At 39.9% G+C, this 20,520-nt stretch overlaps 1 protein-coding gene across 1 annotated transcript in view; it reads right to left on the minus strand.

The window, feature by feature from the left end:
• Positions 1–219: 219 nt before the first annotated feature.
• Positions 220–20,520, minus strand: part of wnt6b (wingless-type MMTV integration site family, member 6b) — a 32,155-nt gene continuing 11,854 nt past the window's right edge. Inside the window, exons 2-4 of the mRNA XM_022220169.2 lie at positions 20,280–20,500; positions 4,373–4,677; positions 220–3,052 (exon numbers count right to left, since the gene is read on the minus strand). Coding sequence (XP_022075861.1) covers positions 2,591–3,052; positions 4,373–4,677; positions 20,280–20,500 — 988 coding nt within the window. The 3' untranslated portion in view covers positions 220–2,590. The remainder of the gene's footprint in view (positions 3,053–4,372; positions 4,678–20,279; positions 20,501–20,520) is intronic.

Consider the following 20,520-nt stretch of genomic DNA (forward strand, 5'->3'; position numbering starts at 1 on the left):
TCAAGAAGAAAAAGTGATAAGAATTTTAATTAGTCAGTAAATGTTTTGTCTTGTGGAATTGTGGTTACGGCTTTTTTGCAGGATACAGCACTTAGTAAAACAGGTTTGAAGGGGAACTTGAAATGCAAAATAAAAAATATACTAAGAAATGTTGGTTGCTGTTGGATGGATGGTTTTCTTTATTTGAAAGGTGTTTTGAATGTAAGTCACTCGTCACTGTTGTCACTTTAAAGATTTATGTTTAATGAGATTGCATTGTAACATCGGAATATGAAATGACTTGCAGAATACAATGACGAACAGCAGAAGGAAATAAAAAGCAATGTAGGTCAAACTGCATTTAAATAAATGACAAAAGGATGAATCCTCTAAGATTTGATGGCTAAGGATGGGTTGAATTAACTAACCGTCACTGAAGCTGTCACTACTCCCACGTTTCTGCTTTGATGAAAATGTCTTTATTGCCTTCCTGTGTCATGTTCAACTTTTTCCACCAAACCTGGTGAGAGCAATGTTCAAAAACTGGGTAAAATAAAAATCTAAATAAGATGCATCATATTTGTCCATGAGTGTGACGGCATATTAACTTATCTGATTGTCTTGCTGGTTAACTGCATGTCATGACAGCAAAAAGCAAAATATGACATGTTTGAGGGCTTCTATGAGTCCGAGATGTAATTATCACAACTTAAAGTGACTGCTAAGATTAACAGTTGGACATCAAAATGGATTTCCTTAACAGAATAATCAATAGTCTATAATTACAACAGAGTTTGTCATTTGATTCTGGCCTTGCAAAATGGCGTCATACAGCAGATAGTAAAACCAACAAGGCAACTGTGGGAACAGCATCCAGATCTGAGTCATGATACATCACCAGCTGGAAGATCAAGACGAGCTGACTCTAAATTATTAAGGCTAAGATAAGATCCTACCTGAACACTCGATCAAACACACAAAAACTTAACAGAACAAGTTGAAGCAAAGTAGTGTCAAAGTTCAGTATACTCATTGTCGGATTATAAAACTTAAATGAGATGACATGATAGGTTTACGGGAAACATAGTTCCTCTGAAAACAAACAACAAATAAAAGATCTTGTCTGTCCCACTCAGAGACAGAGAGTCACAGAGCAGTGTGCTTTCAGTAACCAGCATAATGCAGTTTAACGCCAGACAGCAACTTATAGATACATACACAATTAGTGTCCACTGAAGGATATGGTGATAACTGGCCAACCTGCACAAACATTATCGCGTATACTTTCTCTCGCCTTTCACACTCACATACACACACACACACACACACACACACACACACACACACACACACACACACACACACACACACACACACACACACACACACACACACACACACACACACACACACACACACACATCATGGAATCAAAAAACAAAAAAGCTAACATCCAAAGTGCATTATTATATTAGCCCTGTATATCATAATAGATAAACAAAATATATCATATACATTTTCTCAATACCAAACAATGTCATGGAAATAAAGGTTTCTCTTTTGGTTTAGAAGAAACAGCCAGAAGGTTTTTTTTTTTTTTTTTTTTTTAATGCCAATCTGTTGATGAAATCCAAGGCAGTTGTTGTATCCAAAGTGCTTCTGAGAGAGATGGAAGTGAGTAGTTTTATCATCATATCTTTACATAAATAAGAGTCTTCGCCGACAGGTTCACTCCACACCAGTAGAGCATGGCCTCAACAGCATTCTTCAAATATAAAAATGTGATACCATTTCCCTTTTTTGTGAAAAAAAAAGATATCAAGACCAACCTTTGTTTTTGTGTTTGAACGAGTAGTTTCTAACTGAGACACTTTTTTGGGAAAATAGGAAGATGCTCAGACTCTTGATGACGCACAATCATGTATGGGATTACTCTGTTACACTGTTTGAAAGCAGTCACTGTATGAACACACATGTCAAAGTAAAATGGAAGTATTGGAATATGGTCCATAGTCAGATCCTCAATCTTTCTGTTATTCTAAAGAATACTGCAGACAGACAGCAGTGACTCTGACAGATTTTAAATAACAGAGAGTACAAAAAACAGTCATATAGGCTTAAAGGGTTTCATCATAGTCATGGCCACCTTATAAAATTGGGTAGATCAGTCACATCACTCTGTGCTGATACTTAAAACTCTTTGCTTGAGTTCACACCAAGCTCTGCTGTTGAATTAGTAACTCCTCAATGCATAGGTGCATGGGTTGTGCATGTTTTCACTGAAATAGCACATTCTTTGGTCCTTTCTCATTAACAAGAAACAAAAAATAGGTAGTTCATAAAAGAAAGTCCTTCTTGCCATTGTTTCCATGTGGTTATTCTGGCCATTGTGTCTTGTGTTCAAAAACTCATTGGAACCAAAAAAGATCGAGTACGATTTCAAATGAAAGTTTTCTGGAGTGTAATGTGACTGGAAAGAATGAAAATAAAAAGTTTTATTATAAAGATCCTCTCCTTCTTTCGCACAAGCCAAACTAAAGCAAGAACCTCAAAAAGTAACAGAAGTAGTTAGAATTAACCAGGTCATTTGACCAGTCCGAACCTCAGTTCATCAGTGACAGATGCTGAGCTCTTTTCGGACCATGCACTTCTTGCACTGGACAACACAACACCAGTGGAAACGACACAAGCAGTTCTCCTCAAACACCACGGTTTCCTCCCGGTAGCCTCGCTCACAGCACAACAGGTCACAGCCGCTGATGTCCATGGCTGTGCTGTTGCACATGCGCCCCTTTGTTCCCAGTGAACCTGTTTTCCGGTTTGCGAGGCAGAAATCTGGAGACTCGTCTGAGTAGATGAGGTCCTGCTTATCTGGAGGCTTTATGTTCTGGCCCACAGGTATCAGGGTCTTGCCATCATTGCCGCCCATCACCTTGGAAGCGCCGTTGAAGCGCTCCAGCAGGCGGTCGCCTACCTCACGGAAATGAGGCATCTTTTTCCAGCACGTGCGCAAGGTGCACGAGCCCGACAGTCCGTGGCACTTGCACTCAGTCCGCATGTAGAGCTTCACTGCCTAGCAGGGAGAAAGTGTGGAGGAGGAGGGGTGAAGGTTTAGGGTTTTGGGTGGTAGAGAAGAAAAGAGAGGTGAAGGAGGGCAAAAAAGAGAAGGAGAGGAGGTCGATGAAACAGGAAAAAAAATGGGACAAAGAACTTTTAACTTGTACCCTAAAGTGCAGTAGAACTGCTTTTGACAAATGACAAGTTCTCTCGAGAAGAATTTATTATTCTGTTTTCACGATATATCACAGACAAAGCCACCAGATCATGCACAAACACACAAGTACATGGACACACACACACACACAAACACACACAGATAGATAGGTAAGATAAAAGCAGACGCTATTCAGAAGGAATTTAACTCCCCAACCCCCCTCTCCCTCCATGTTGCCTCTGGCCTTCCTACATCTAACAAGCCTTGACAACAGATCATTCACTTATACTGCACATAATTAACCCATCACACACACACACACAGACACACACACATACACACCTGCCCATTTAGACACACACAGACACGCACACACAAACCTAAAAAATACATACACAAGCATACATGTGCACATAAACAAATTTTTGGGACGATCACAATACGGCTGTTTCTCAGCGTCTGGGAATTTGTGTGCAAGTTTCTTCTTCTGTTCAAATAGTTTGTTTGTTAATGCTACAATTGGACTGCATCCCAAAAATCCTCCTCTCTTCCTCTCTACCTGCCTTTGACCCCAACAAAATTGAACTTTGCAACTCTGTGCGTGTGTCAACATCTCTGCAAGTGGATTGTAACAAAGCAAGACCAACAAAAGGGTGGAAGCTAAAAGCCAATGTGATCGGGCAGATTTGCCAAGCTGCACTATAAATTAACGTAATTAACTCATCTGAAAAGTCGTAACTTAAGCTCCACTCTTTTGGTAGCATGTTGTATTGTCATGGCCATAATTCACTCACTGCTCATACAAGCAACAAAGAAGAACTTTAAACTTCTGCAAGGACTGTGGAAATGTTAGAGGCTACCTGCCTCGGAGGCTTGAAAACAAAATGTGTGGCACGCTCTTGTTTTTTTGTTTCAGAAACCTGATTCTTGTTAGAATATCAGCTTACGGCACTACACAAATATGACTGAAGGGGATGTCTTTCTCTTTTTATGTTCGTGGAATGAAGGAACATTCCAAAGAACAAGCAACACCTTAGCTGCTCAGAGTATAGTGAAACATCAGACCTGTGTTTAATCACAGTAGCAGTAAAAATACACTTTTTTATTAAGTGCACTAATGTTGCACTAACTTCTTCGGGTTTGAAATGTAGTACAGAAACTTGTGAAACTATTTCTTACCAGCCTTCCAGCCTCGTTGTTGTGCAGGTCGATGAGCGTCCTGATGTCGCTCTTGCCTCTTCTTCTCTTGGCGTCCATAAACTGTTTTGACTTTTCATAACCAAACTCCACGTCATCTCCACAGCCACCCCACTCCCACTTGACCCCATCCCCAGAAGAGGAGGATGAAGCTGGCCGTGGAGGTGCTCTGTTCCTGGTCGCCTCACAGCCACACTGCAGCAGGTCTCCCATACTGCAGGCCTGGGTCACAGCATGTGTCACACCAGCCGCCGTGATGGCATAAACGAACGCCGTCTCCCGGATATCTGCAATAGCAGGGACAAGCAAAAAAGAAGCTTTTCTTTACTTAAGTCTGGTGTGCACACAAAGTCACTAAAATACAGGTCATGGCTCATTTTGCAAAATAAAATATCGGACCAGATCTTTAAGTTGTACATTTTAAACAATCGTGAACGTTTTATAGAATGGATTTTTTGTGAATATGTTAAGCAATCCAATCAGACGTTTACCTCGTTTTCAGTAATTCCACCTTCAAATTTCATGATGACACAGTGATAATACACTGATCAACCACTGCATTAAAACCCTCTGCCTAGTATTGTGTAGGGCTCCCTTGTGCCACCAAAACTTCTTTGACTGATCCTGAACATGAACGCTCTGCGGGTGTCCTGTGGGGTCTGCCACCAGGTCTTGGCAGTAGACCCTTTGGGTGCTGTGGCGTGCATCCCATGGATGCTTAATCAAGCTGGGATCTGTTGAGTTTCTGGGACTGTTTTCAATCAGTTTTTGCGGTGTAGCAAGGGGGCTAGGGCCCAGAGACACTGTGCTTGCTGAGAGAGGCCATTGCCATTGAGTTGCACCATTGCCATGGAGAGAGTGCATGCTCTTTACCAATGTTTGGTAGATGTATGTGTAAAAATAACATCCACATGAATGTCAGGACCTAAGATTTCCAAGCAGAACAACGCACTTTAATGAGATGATCAATGTTATTCATGTCACCTATCAGCACTTGTGGCTGATCAGTGTACAAGCACATGATAAATATTTACACATTACACAACACAAGTGAAAGAACTTAGTTTCCAATCATCCGTATATTCATCCCGGCATCTGTCTCTGCATCCAGTCAGTCACTATCTTGGCAACATGGAACGGGATGAAAGGACATTTCTATCAGACCCGGTCCATTACTACAATCTCGAGCGTCACTGGATTTGGTGGTGCTGAGAGGACGGCTATTTCTTTCTGATGGATACATATTCACACAGTCACACAATCAAACACACCACAGCTGCTGGTTTATTTCGGGAGTAGAGCTTAACACTCCTAGCTGAAGGCATGTCCAACCACAACTGCAAATTGAACGTCTGTCCTCCCCAGTGGCTTCAGCATCATCCTCGCCCTCAGCTCAACACGTCTTTATCCTCAGTTATTGCAGTTATTGTTTTTCGCTCGACAGGAAAAAAAAGCCACTTTGAAGGAATCTAACTAGGCTGAAACAAGAGAATGCCACTTTGTAAATGCCTTATTTGATCTTTTCTTTGGTTTTAAAGAGAAATATGTGAAACTGACACTTTAAAATAAGTCAATTTTGCTCTTGTAACAGATAAAACCCTGGTCATGGTGAACCTTAATTATAGTTGAACTCTGCAAATCTCGCACAGCTTCTGTGTTCAGTTTCTTGGTGTTCAATTAAATGAAAATTTGCTCACATACAAGACAGAGATAATAAAGAGAAAGGATGTCAACAATGTAATTTCTTTCTTGTTACAAGCAAATCCCATGAAAAGACCAAAACCAACAATGAACTGATACTGCTTACAAGCACCATGTAGCAAAAGTCTACGGTCGAGGTCAAAAGTTTACATACACTTGTAAAGAACATAATGTCATGGCTCTCTTGAGTTTCCACTTATTTCTACAACTCTGATTTTTCTCTGATAGAGTGATTGGAACAGATACTTCTTTGTCACAAAAGACATTCAGGAAGTTTGGTTCTTTTATGACTTTATTATGGGTTAACAGAAAAAGTGACCAAATCTGCTGGGTCAAAAATATACATACAGCAACATGAATTAGCAATTTTGGTGACTTATAAAGTTGTGTCAATGAAATGAGCTTCATAGCATTGCCTCTTAACTTCTTGTGAGTGATTATGAGTGACTACAGCTGGTTACTTCTCTGAGGGCATTTAAATAGGGCTCAGTGGATACAAATGCCCACAAACGCTACAACGGGAAAGTCAACGGAGCTCAGCACGGATCTGAAAAAGCAAATCATTGACTTAGTCAGGAAAGTCACTTGGAGCCATTTCAAAGCAGCTGCAGGTCCCAAGAGCAACAGTGCAAACAATTGTTTGTAAGTATAAAGTGCATGGCACTGTTTTGTCACTGCCACGATCAGGAAGAAAATGCAAGCTATCACCTGCTGCTGAGAGAAAACTGGTCAGGAGGGTTAAGAGTCAACCGAGAACCCCCACAAAGCAGATCTGCCAAGAATTAGAAGCTGCTGGAACACAGGTGTCAGTGTCCATGGTCAAGTGTGTTTTGCTTTGCCATGGACTGAGAGGCTGCCGTGCAAGAAGGAAGTCCTTGCTCCAAAAGCGGCACCTTAAGGATCAACTGAAGTTTGCTGCTGATCACATGGACAAAGATAAGACCTTCTGGAGGAAAGTTCTGTGGTCAGACGAAACCAAAATCGAGCTGTTTGGCCACAATGCTGAGCAATATGTTTGGAGGAGAAAAGGTGAGGCCTTTGACCTCAAGAAACACCATGCCTACCATCAAGCACGGTGGTGGTAGTATTATGTTGTGGAGTTGTTTTGCTGCCCATGGAACTGGTGCTTTACAGAGAGTAAATGGGATAATGAAGAAGAAGGATTACCTTCAAATTCTTCAAGATAACCTAAAATGATCAGCCCGAAGGTTGGGTCTTGGCCACAGTTGGGTGTTCCAACAGGACAATGACCCCAAACACACATCAAAAGTGGTAATGGAATGGCTAAATCAGGCTAGAATTAAGGCTTTAGAATGGCCTTACCAAAGTCCTGACTTAAACCCCATTGAAAACATGTGGACAATGCTGAAGAAACAAGTCCATGTCAGAAAGCCAACAAATTTAACTGAACTGCACCGATTCTGTCAAGAGGAGCAGTCAAAGATTCAACCAGAGGCTTGCCAGAAGCTTGGGGATGCCTACCAAAAGCGTTTAATTAAAATGAAAATGGCCAAGGGATGTGTAACCAAATATTAGCATTGCTGCATGTATATTTTTGACCCAGCAGATTTGGTCACTTTTTCTGTTAACCCATAATAAAGTCATAAAAGAACCAAACTTCATGAATGTTTTTTGTGACAAAGAAGTATCTGTTCCAGTCACTCTATCAGAGAAAAATAAGAGTTGTAGAAATAATTGGAAACTCAAGAGAGCCATGACATTATGTTCTTTACAAGTGCATGTAAACTTTTGACCTCGACTGTATATTGCTGTTCTTTTTCCATAGATATCTATTATTGCAAAAAAAAAACCAAAAAAAAACAAAAACTACTGCATGCAAAATTGTTGACCTGACACGTTCTTTAAATACCATGTTAGGTCCTTTCCACCTACAGAGCACGATTATCCCAAATGTCTGTTTATTCACAGCTAAGAAAAGCACCAATCAAATGAGCTATTTACCCCTGTTTGGATAGATTTTACCACAGAACAACCAGTGTTTCATTGTTTTATGAAATTTTCAAGCCGTTTTTGAATCTTTAGTAGGAACAAACAATCTGGAATATTACAAGGACGTCTAAGATGATGGTCTTTTCTAAGGATTTGCTGACAATAAGAAACAAGACAAAGAGTTCACAGCTGTGTAAAAGGCAACTTTATGAAAAATTAACACCAGCATGCTTACGTTTGCTGGTACAGTGTATCTGTAATGTTCATCATGTTAGTATCATGTCATAGGCACTAACTACAGCTGATTCTGATTGAGATATCATTCTTTTATTTGGTCATAAACTACATTTCACTACAATCAATTCCCCAAAATACGTTATTCATTTTACTTACTAAACCGCAAATGTCAACCAGCTGATGGTGCTTGGGGAGTCAGAGGAATACAAAAGCCTAATAATTGTTGAAATATTTCCGTCTGGACCACAGTAATGGACCGAGCAAGAGACCAGCCAAAAAGCATTACCACCCAATCACAACAGCCTTGTCATCTGGACCGAACAAAATAAGCAGGCAGTAGGACTCGTTCGATGATTTACGAAGCAGACTTGTGCCGAGATAAAAGATGAAGAACTTTGTAACTTTGTATATTTGTGTGTGTGTGTGTGTGTGTGTGTGAAAGAGAGTAATATTACTTTTGCTGAGGGGACATACATCTGTTTGCAAAAAGCAAATCTGCATACCAAAGAACATAAATACTTGCTATAAGGTCGGGGAAAGGTTAGTTTTAGGTTAGGAATTAGGCAAGTAGAAGTCAAGTAAGTCATGCAAATATATAATAAGTCCCCAGGAAATTAATGTAAGTCAACTTAATGTCTTCTGAAGTGAAAGAAACACGACTGTGTGAGAGACTTCGAGGGTGAAAAAGACCATTCCATCAATTGTATGGTGTGTGGAGACTAAGCGTGGGACTTTTATTTCTAAGAGCTGGAAGGCGGTGAGCGTGCAGTCACCACCATCATCACTGCCAACTCCATATCGCATGATTCACTGAATGGGATTCATTAGGAATGGTAACACACACACACACACACACACACAATGGGTGGCGTGTGACGAAACCTGCACACCCCAGCGCGCCTTGATATCAATACCAGCTGTACACCCCAACACCCAGAAATGTCTCCAGCGCAGGCGAAATTGTGTTGCATGTCTGTCACTGTATGTGAAAAGCATTGTTTTATGTAGTTTTGACATGTCACAAATAGTCTTGGTTCTGCGGATTTTTTATCTCTTGGTGTATGTCTGTTTAGGATTGAATGCCAGCTTAAATAAATTGCCAAGCTGTGTCGTGTATGTAACTTTATACGCGTCTCGTGGTACATGCCGAGCATTTCTACATGCCCTTGTTACAGCTCGGATAGACCACACCTTATTGTTCCTGCTGTTCAGCAAAATACGGCTGAGATTTTTTAGGAGCTGCAAGATACTGAAATCAAGATGTGTCGTCTCCAAAACATCCCTGCATCTATTTAGAGACGTGTGTGTGAAATATCAGCACAAGAGTAATTATTCGCACAATATGGTAATAGTAACACAAGCGGTGTCCAAGCGAGCTGGGAGGCCGTCCAGATGTCCTCAAATGCACTGAAGAAACAGTGCATTTAGTAGCGGATATCTGCAAGTTGAAAATGTCATGTTGATACATATGTTAATTCTAGCAAACGTATCATTTGACGCATTATTTTTTTAAAAACAATTCTTTGTTTTGCTTTGTTTTTTCTTGCTAAAAAGAAAGTATCAATAACCCGAGGGCAAAATATCATCTCTCTCTAAAACTGGACAAAGAAGTCAAAGTGAGAAAGACAAACAACACACAGTGAGAGGAAATATTAAAAACAGGAGAGAGAAAGAGAGAGAGAATAAAGACAGTCTAAGAAGCTATAAAAATTTCTAATGATTTGAGGCACCCTGTTTCACATTTTCCTTGCAGACATGAATTCCAAACAAATTCTCTGCCATGGCGGGTGTCTGGGCCTGTCGACGTCTGCTTCTAATTCCAAACGGCCCTTCTGCAGGATTTAGCACATATTCTTTTAATCACTTTTCAACTTTTGGGCAACGATACAAGGGATGATCAAGTATGCCGATGACCTCACAGGCAAGATAAGCAAACGATTAAAAACACAGATGCTTTTCCAGAGAATGAAGTGTTAATTCTGTGGGTCACTAGTTTCCGTGGGTCTCGGGACACCTGCAGCGAACAGCCCAACCGCACCAGAAAGAAAAACAATTTTGGTCAGTTGTTTCAGGGAGTAAAATGAACAATGGTGGTTGGCCTCTTCAGGTCGTGTGAGTAAGTGCATGTAAAATCTCCATACTTTTTCGTGGTGTTGTCACTGTTCTCAGTTGGGCATTAATAGTCACCCTGCTAACTAAGAAAAAGGAGGTGAGGCTTGTTGCAGATGTGGAAACTAATCAAACCTTAACCTAACCAAACAATGACTTAAAAACACAAGTAATACTTTAAAAAAAGAGAGAGTAACGATTTAACAACATCCCAGAGTGGGGACAGAAGCCCCACTTATCCCACCATCACAGATACAACCTCCAAATGCAGAATTGGCTACTCAATACACTACCTCGCTTGCAAATGCTCACATATGTTGTTTTCTGAAAATGCATGTACTTAAATCTGAAAGTCTCTGGCAGTTGATGTATTCTTGCATTGAGGTGTGAGGATGCATTGATGGTGATCACATGAAGAGCCTTCTGCAATTGCACAAAGGTCAGAGTCTTCAGTTTGAGCTACTGAAGGCTGCAATATATCCTGAAGAATTTATTCAACAAGGATGCCATATAAAGGAGCATTTTGACTACTGTCAACCTGCCATATTTTCACTAATGTGGCTACTTTGGCTTTAAATGTCAGACTAACTTTGCACTTCTTACCCCCGTTGTAGAGATCTAGGTCTTTCTAAAATTTTATTAATTTTTTTATTAACTGTACTCAAATCCAGGTGATGAATTTGACAGTACCGTAAACTAAACCAAACTGAACAGATCAAGGTAAATGAGGAGTGATTCTGCCTTCATGTTTTTTTATCTACCCTTTGATTTAGCTCATCTTTGGAACTTGAAAACACTGAGACCTTGAAATGCAGAGTCGTGATCCATTCCGTTTAACTGCCTTAGTTAAGATAGTATGACCACAGTGAAATCAGCCCCACTCGTGTAAACAAACCGGTGTTCTCTGATGAATATTCTGGTATTAGGTCAGCTGGCAGGTATCCCTGGATGGAGATGTCTCATGCGGTTAGCAAAATGGCCTTTCCAGACAGCTAATTTCTGTGTTTACCTTTGGTCAGACTTCACAACAAATTTTTTTAAATGACTTGTGTAAAAAACAGCTTTCATTGGAAGGAAACAGGGAGCTCAAGCTAAATGCCAGCTGCCAACAGAGGTTAAGAGTTCAAACTTCAAGCATGATCCATAGATCTAAATTAATGAGCAACACATCAGGTTGAAATAAACTGTCAGCCTCCTGTACATCATTCAAATTTGATAGACTTTGATCATAGTAAATGTGAAAATAATAGGCTAAATATGCTATTAGTCAAGTGTAATTAGATACAAGACAAACAACAATAAAAGAACCTTATCTAAACCCACTAATGACTTAATTGCTATTTTTAACAGCATTTTTTGGACAGGGAAGAGACGCACGGAGAACAGGTGGGGGCCCAACTGATATAATCACAGGTGTATGGAAATAACAGCTATCTAGAAATCCAAAGAGTGCAATATCTGGAGTCATATTTCATCCATATTATCTATACTATGCTATCTGTTTTGAGCTCAGGGCCTAGAGGGGTTGGAGTCTCGCCCTGCTCACACTCGCTCACTTCACACGGGGTGCAAGTCGATCAGATGGCTGAAACATGTAAACATTCACATTCACAGCTACTGAGTTGCTAATTAAGACAACCTGTGTGTGTCTGAATCACCAGCGGAAAGGGGAGTACCAGCAAAAATCTAAGACGCAGAGAGAACAAGCGAGTTCAGCACTTAAACATTCCCCTTCAGTACAAGTCACCATGGGTCAGTTCAGTTAGTAGCGACAGTCCATTCAAGACAAACTATATTCAATAGCAAAAATTAACCCCTAGAATGTCACAATAGCCTAATATGCTCAAGTGGATCTAAGACAAGTGTGTTGACTCTTTCATACCACGGTTCCTTGTTAATTGTTGACTTATCATGATGCTGGCAATTCTCTCTTTTAAGGTCTGATTAGGTTTCCCATATTTTAGATCAAATTATCAAATTATCCATGGATCTATTTGATTTGGGCATGACTGTCCAAAGTACCATTTTCCCATGTCTGTCTGTTCTTTTTTAAAGATCCCCTTTGAAATACCAGTCAACTACATGACTGAGCATTTCTGGCTTGAAACTGCAGTGTACCAACGACCCCTTCAAAAACATGGGTTTAAATAGCAAGTGTTTACCATGTAACAGACCTAAGGAACCAATCTGTTCAACTTGCAGGTTCCATTGTATAGAAGTGCATGGGCAAATGACCCTACCTGTCTCTCCATTTGCTACATCAGTAAATGTTTTCATAATGACTTAATGGTCTCCTTCAGTACAGCAGAATATTGATATTGTAAATTATGTTCCCATTTAAAGGAAATTTAGATGTTAAGGCAGGTTTTGTTTTGAGCAAGGCTACCTTGTGACTGACAGGTTGCTACTGTATTGACGTGCATAATGTCCTCTAGTTATGAGTTAGATTCACTTGTCATTCATCACATGTGCCGGCAGCCAAATACCAAACTCGAGGCTCTAAAACAGTAATCCAGAAACCAATGGGTGGCCATGTCCGTGATGTCCATCTTATATACAGTACACAGTCTATGTGTTTGAGCAGAGGTTATCAAAGGTAAGCTGGTGCTCTCAAGCTGTGGTGAGTGTTGGACGTGGGGTTGGACAAAGAAGAGGGGACTTCTGGGCACCCATATTGCTCAACTGGTTGAGCAGGCAACCCATGAGCAGGGGCTATAGCTCCTGATGCAGCGGCCTGGGTTTGATTCACACTCACAACCCTTTGCTGCAGGTCTTCTCCCTGCTTTCCTGTCTGCCTCTCTACTAACCAGGCAAAAAAAGGCCAACAAATCATTGCAACATGCTGTGTCACATCATTAGAAAAACACACAAGAGTTCTATTAATTTACTGTAAATAAAAGTTAAATAAAATCAAAAACAAACATCTAAATGTGGCAACACCTTGCTCTCTGTAGCTGTGTGTATACCTGTGAAGAAAATTCTGCAGTTTTTTTGACATGACTGACAACTAGTTTAATTAATGCGCAACCACAACACAGCCTGGAGCAAGACTCTTTGCTTATTCCACACCAAAGATTTCCACACACACAGTCTATTGCGTCTTCCAAAGTAGAGCCGCAACATCCCCCTTATGGGAATACCAGCATCAGTGTATGCTGGCTGGCTCACGCTGCCAGTCATGACTGCTCCAGGGTCTGTATGTTATTTAAACACAATGGAGATCAGGGAAAAGAGGATAATAACTAGCGATTAAACCAGAAAACTGAAATTCGACCTTGTTTTGGAGCTGAGTGTACCTAAAAGGTTCATGTCCAGAGGAAAGAACATTTTGATTCAGATGTAAAATAAGTCCTTGTGGCAACATGTTCATTCATTCACTTGTCGCAATAAAGATCTGAAATGGCATTGATTCAGTAATGTTGTGAAATCAACTAAATTCCGTATTATATAAACACACACACACACACACACACACACACACACACACACACACACACACACACACACACACACACACACACACACACATGTTTGTTTTTCTATACCGGTGGGACTTACCATTGACTCCCATTCATATCTAACTCCTAACCCTTACCCTAACCCTAACCTTAACCATCACCAAATCAATGCCTAACCCTAAACAAACGTTTTTGCACTTTTACATTTTTTATTAACAACGATATGGCCAAGAAAACGGTGTTGCCACCCGTGGGGACCTCATTTTAGGTCCCCACCGTAAGACAAGTCCCCACCTTTATAGCAAATAGTCAGGTCAAAGTCCCCACCGGAATAGCAGAAACAAGTACACACACACACACACACACACACACACACACACACACACTGTGTATTCCTATCGTTGTGGGGACCTACTATTGACTCCCATTCATATCTAACCCCTAACCCTAACCTTAACCCAGACCAAAACAATGCCTAACCCTAAAGAAACGTTTTTGCACTTTTACTTTTTTCAGTAACAACAACATGGCCAAGAAAACACTGTTTCCCCTCATTTCGACCCAAATGAGGTCCCCACAAATGACATTTCCTTTGGTTTTCCTATGGTTGTGGGGACATTAGGTCCCCTATAACCCCTATAATTAACCCCCCCCCACACACACACACACCACCACCACCACCACACACACACACACACACACACACACACACACACACACACACACACACACACACACACACACACACACACACACACACACAGACACATCACCTTACACCTTCAGTCTCTCTTGCTCATCTGCTGGCTTGACGCAAATCAAAAAGTAAACATTTGCACCATGACAAGTTAATAGCTGTACATTGTCCTTTGCTATTCAGCTGCGTATGTGATGTACTCGATATCATGCTCATTTTCTAAAACATTATAAAGAATTAAACACAAACACATGCATGCTGGCTTCACAGTCATTTAAACAGAACCGCTTCAACTTCAATCTCACTGTTCAGCTGACAGGTTACAGTTGTTTCTGATTCAGAAAAAACATATTTACATACTAAGCCACAAAGCACCCAACAAACGCATCACATGGCACCAATGAGGCAAGATCTTAATCGCAAATGGTGTGTAAAAGATAGACGTAGCCATTAGTTGGATTGTGTAGCCTTGAATTTAGACATCGGCTGTTGATATGGTGTTTTTCTGTTGTTTTTTTACACCAAATGTGACAAACGAGGGCTGACTTGTCAGTCACAAAGTAGTATTGCTCTAAAGCATACTCCGCTTCACTGTCTATTTTACTTTAAATGGTGCAGTAATTTACAAAATGAACATCATTTCATAGTGATAAAGGATTGAAAGTAGCAGCTGAGACCATAAACTCATTAGAAAAATGTTTAATGAGGTAAGAACTCAAGTAAGAAGTAGAGTAATTTTTCTCATAGATGGCTATTAAAATGAACACATTTATTGCAACCAGAAGTGTCACCCCCTACTGGTCAGCAGAAGGACTGCAAGCTTAACTTCTGCAGGGGCTTTTTTAAAAAAAAATCTGAAGGCTATGCTCAACTTTTCTATACATTCTATTGTTTGAATAGTGTTTAAAGGTAGTTTCAAAGTAGTTTTGCAGAGGTGGAAGATAAAAAAAGAAAAGAAAAACAATGATTTATTCAGATTGGTTGCCAAACGCTCCGGTGCTGTGTTTACACTGTATAGTTAGAAGACGTTTGACTGGAACAACCCTGCCACAACTGCACAGTGAAATACTCTTTGTTATGAAATGTATTTTAAAGTTGTGCAAAAAGGTAGTGCACATACATCATCATTAACATCTACTTAAGGCAGCATTTAGACTATTTGCTAACAGGATTTTGTGCCTGTTTAACTTAATACAAAATATTTACTTTTCCATCAGGCAAGCAAAGAGAACAAAAAAAGAATTCTGTTCTGGCACAAACAGACACATGAAACTTATTGGGGGTGATTGTAAAATGTATTTCAGGCAGACACATTCTTGCTGGGGTAATAAGAAAAAATTCAGTAAACAGTGCAAAGGCAAAGGAAGGTGACACTGTTGTTCAGTGTAGAGGCTGCTGTCTAAGAAAGCAAAGCAGACTTTGTCCTTCAAAAGACATTTTTTGTGAGGATAATTCTGAGGTGGATGAAAGAAGAATGCACAAAGAAATGGACACAGAAATGCATGGACTGAAAGCTTTTGCAAATAAAAACTTGTCATATTTTGCAAGTGTCTAAATGGAGGTCAATGAGGTTAAGTAAACCACTTAGAGATAGAGAGTATGTTAAATACAAAGGCACTGTTGTTTTGACATTTACTGGTAGTAGTCTGTGATAAACAGCCATTAAGAGCAAATCCATGTAATTAAGGACGAAAGCTTCAAAACAGAGGAGTGCTTTGGCCTCCATTATCGACAGGCAGGAATTTATGATTAATTGCTCGTCTGTCTTCTGCTGGTAGATTCTTGCCCCTTTTCTCCCTTTATCTTCCTCTCCCTCTTTCTCAATCAATCTTTTTTGTCCTTCTTTCTTACTCTGTCAGAGATTCACTGACAGCACTGGTGCTGTCATAAATTTAAATGAGATAAGAGACAAAGCTACATTCTTTGTAATCATCTCGATGTTCAGTCGCATGAGTTACTGACAAGTACAGTAAAATTTTCTAATGTTTGAACAGTTCGGGAGACTGAGAAGAACAAGAACACTCAGCAATTTGCAATGTGGTTTGGTGCCCAGTATACACACGTGGACAAAATTGTTGGTACCCCTTAGTTAAAGAAGGAAAAACCCACAATTCTCACTGGTATCACTTGAAACTCACAAAAGTAACAATAAATAAAAATTTATTGAAAATTAAATAATCAAAAACAGCCATTACTTTTGAATTGTTGATTAACATAATTATTTAAAAAAAACAAACTAATGAAACAGGCCTGGACAAAAATGATGGTACCTCTATAAAAGATTGAAAACTATTTGACCAGAGTGACATGATTAACTCAGGTGTGTCATTTAATTGACATCACAGGTGTTTACAAACTCATAATCAGTCAGTCTGCCTATTTAAAGGGAGACAAGTAGTCACCCTGCTGTTTGGTGAAAAGGTGTGTGCCACACTGAACATGGACAACAGAAAGCGAAGGAGAGAATTGTCCCAGGACATCCGAAAAAAAATTATAGACAAACATCTTAAAGGTAAAGGCTATAAGACCATCTCTAAACAGCTTGAAGTTCCTGTGACAACAGTGGCTCATATTATTCAGAAGTTCAAGACCCACGGGACAGTAGCCAACCTCCCTGGACGTGGCCGCAAGAGGAAAATTGATGACAAATTGAAGAGACGGATCGTTGGAATTGTATCCAAAGAGCCCAGAGCAACCTCCAAAGAAATTAAAGGTGAACTCCAAGGCCAAGGTACATCAGTGTCAGATCGCACCATTCGTCGTTGTTTGAGCCAAAGTGGACTTCATGGGAGACGACCAAGGAGGACACCACTGCTGAAAAAAACTCATAAAAAAGCGAGACTGGAATTTGCAAAAATGCATGTTGACAAGCCACAAAGCTTCTGGGAGAATGTCCTTTGGACAGATGAGACCAAACTGGAGCTTTTTGGTAAGGCACATCAACTCTATGTTCATAGACTCAAAAACCAAGCATACGAAGAAAAGAACACTGTCCCTACGGTGAAACGTGGAGGAGGCTCAGTAATGTTTTGGGGCTGCTTTGCTGCATCTGGCACAGGGTGTCTTGAAAGTGTGCAAGGTACGATGAAATCTGAAGACTATCAAGGCATTCTGGAGAGAAATGTGCTGCCTAGTGTCAGAAAGCTTGGTCTCAGTCGCAGGTCATGGGCCTTCCAACAGGACAACGATCCAAAACACACAGCCAAAAACACCCAAGAATGGCTGAGAGAAAAGCGTTGGACTATTCTAAAGTGGCCTTCTATGAGCCCAGATCTGAATCCCATTGAACATATGTGGAAGGAGCTGAAACATGTCATTTGGAGAAGACACCCATCAAACCTGAGACAACTGGAGCTGTTTGCTCATGAGGAGTGGGCCAAAATACCTGTTGACAGCTGCAGAACGCTCATTGACAAATACAGAAATCGTTTAATTGCAGTGATTGCCTCAAAAGGTTGTGCAACAAAATATTAAGTTATGGGTACCATCATTTTTGTCCAGCCCTATTTCATTAGTTTGTTTTTTTAAATAATTTTGTTAATCAACAATTCAAAAGTGATGGCTGATTTTGATTATTTAATTTTCAATAAATTTTTATTTATTGTTACTTTTGTGAGTTTCAAGTGATTTCAGTGAGAATTGTGGGTTTTTCCTTCTTTAACTGAGGGGTACCAACAATTTTGTCCACGTGTGTATTACTACATTATCTATCTATCTATCTATCTATCTATCTATCTATCTATCTATCTATCTATCTATCTATCTATCTATCTATCTATCTATCTATCTATCTATCTATATACAGTTGAAAAGTTTGGGGTCACCCAGACAATTTCATGTTTTACATGTAAACTCACACTTTTATTCATGTGCTAACATAATTGCATAAGAGTTTTCTAATCATCAATTAGCCTTTCAACACCATTAGCTAACACAATGTAGCATTAGAACACAGGAGTGATGGTTGCTGGAAATGCGCCTCTGTACCCCTATGTAGATATTCCATTAAAAACCAGACGTTTCCATCTATAATAGTCATTTGCCAGATAAACAATGGCTAGACTGTATTTCTGATTAACTTAATGTTATCTTCACTGAAAAAAATGCTTTTCTGTTCAATAATAAGGACATTGCTAAGTGACCCCAAACTTTTAAAATGGCAGTAAATATGCAGACTTCTCCTACTGGCATGCACACTGACACTGACAGATCTTTTATTTTGGCAGAAAAATCCAGGAACTTATTTGTTTGTTTTTTTTTCTTTTACATTTTTTGACACAATTTATCTATTTCATATAATTCTCACTCACATAAAATGCTAATATTTTTGGCTTTGCCTCAGGTGACAACACCTAAATTGCCACTTTACATAAAAATGAAATCTTCATCTTCCCAATGTCAGAAAACGGTAACAGTGAAAGATCCGTTTCAGTATTTTGCATCCTTAGGGGAACTTGGACATTGTATGTATGCTTACTTTTAGGCCAAGAAGCAATCACAAGTTTTCCAAAAGGGAAAATTATACAGCTTTGATCAAAAGCTTTGACAAGAGCTTTTAAAAATCATACCGTTATGCTCCTGACTGGTATAATAGACTCTGTGTAATTAATACAATTATAAAGTCAAGTTTTAGTTTGACATTAATGACAAGTGAAAACAAAACTTCAGTATGCACATCTTCCCTCCAGTAAGACCCCTAATGGGTTTAATAACATGTTTGGCACATTTTTTGTTGTATATCAATATTAAATCTTCCTTATTTGTTAACTAAACACACAGATCAGAAGATCCTCTGTAATACCAGTCAAAGAAGAGACAAGCAGCTCTCTATGAATCTAATCACACAAGAGAAAAACCAACACAGTAATTGCAGAAGACCCAGTGGTGACCCTACATCAGTTATATTACAGACTTCAAAGAGCTGGAGGAAGATGTTAGGAGATCTTAAGAGAGATGTTAGGAGAAAAGGCAATCTTAGCTGATCATTTCAAGCGTGCCCAATCTGATGAAGAGCCGAGTCAGTCAAGTGTGAATACGCCTAGTCTGAAATACAACAGCTGCCCTTGTCTATTGGAGTGCCATCAGACAGGGATCTGACCTCAAGTTGATGTAAGGACGCCGGGTGTAGTCCCAAGGTACTCACAGCGGGAAGGTGGAACGTGACTTTTTTTTTTGCGTGTTTCTGTGCAAGGTTTTTAAAATTGTCTGAAAACATTCTGATGTGACCAATGGAAGGAGTAAAGGTGATAATATTAGTCAGACATCCATGTGAATGTCATGTTCTTGTTTTCACTTTTTAAAAATTGGCTGACCAATACAAGCAACTGGTATCAACTATTTATGTTGTATACTGCCTTTAGCCAAGAAGCTGTCCTGTACATAGCCTAATTTAGATTCACAAAGTGCCGTATTTACACTGTGATTTCTGCAAGGTTTCAACAAACGAGTTGAAAACAAAGCAGTTAATTACTGAGCTCAGAAAAGAATTTAAAGAAGAATTTATATTGGGACAGAGTCAGGATTGCTGTCCTGCTCTGCTATGCAAAGGTAAGCTCATGGGCTGCTAATTGTTGCTTCATATTTAACAGATAGATATTAGAACTCACAGCAAGAATCAAATGTGGGAAACTATTCCTGTAATCACGTATAAGTGGTACTCTATACTCAAGAATATCGGGGGAAAGACACATACAGAGTTGTTATCAATAAGAAAACTGGGCATTCCTTCCTCACTCACCTTGTTGAAGTATTTTCCCAAAGTATTTGTTGTGGCTGGTGCAGTTCCACCGGCGGTACCTGAACTGGTACTGGCACTCCCTGACACCAAGCCTGGCTCCTTTGGCCACTTCGCTGACAATCTCTGGCTGAGTCTGGCACAACTCAGCCTGCTTCCCTGCCAGACGCTTCGCCTTCCTGCAAATGCTGTTGGGGTCCATGACCAGCGGACTGCCCACTGCCCTGCAGTTTAAACAGTGTCA

Source organism: Acanthochromis polyacanthus, chromosome 14 (assembly GCF_021347895.1).
Source record: "Acanthochromis polyacanthus isolate Apoly-LR-REF ecotype Palm Island chromosome 14, KAUST_Apoly_ChrSc, whole genome shotgun sequence".
Classification (NCBI taxonomy): domain Eukaryota; kingdom Metazoa; phylum Chordata; class Actinopteri; family Pomacentridae; genus Acanthochromis; species Acanthochromis polyacanthus.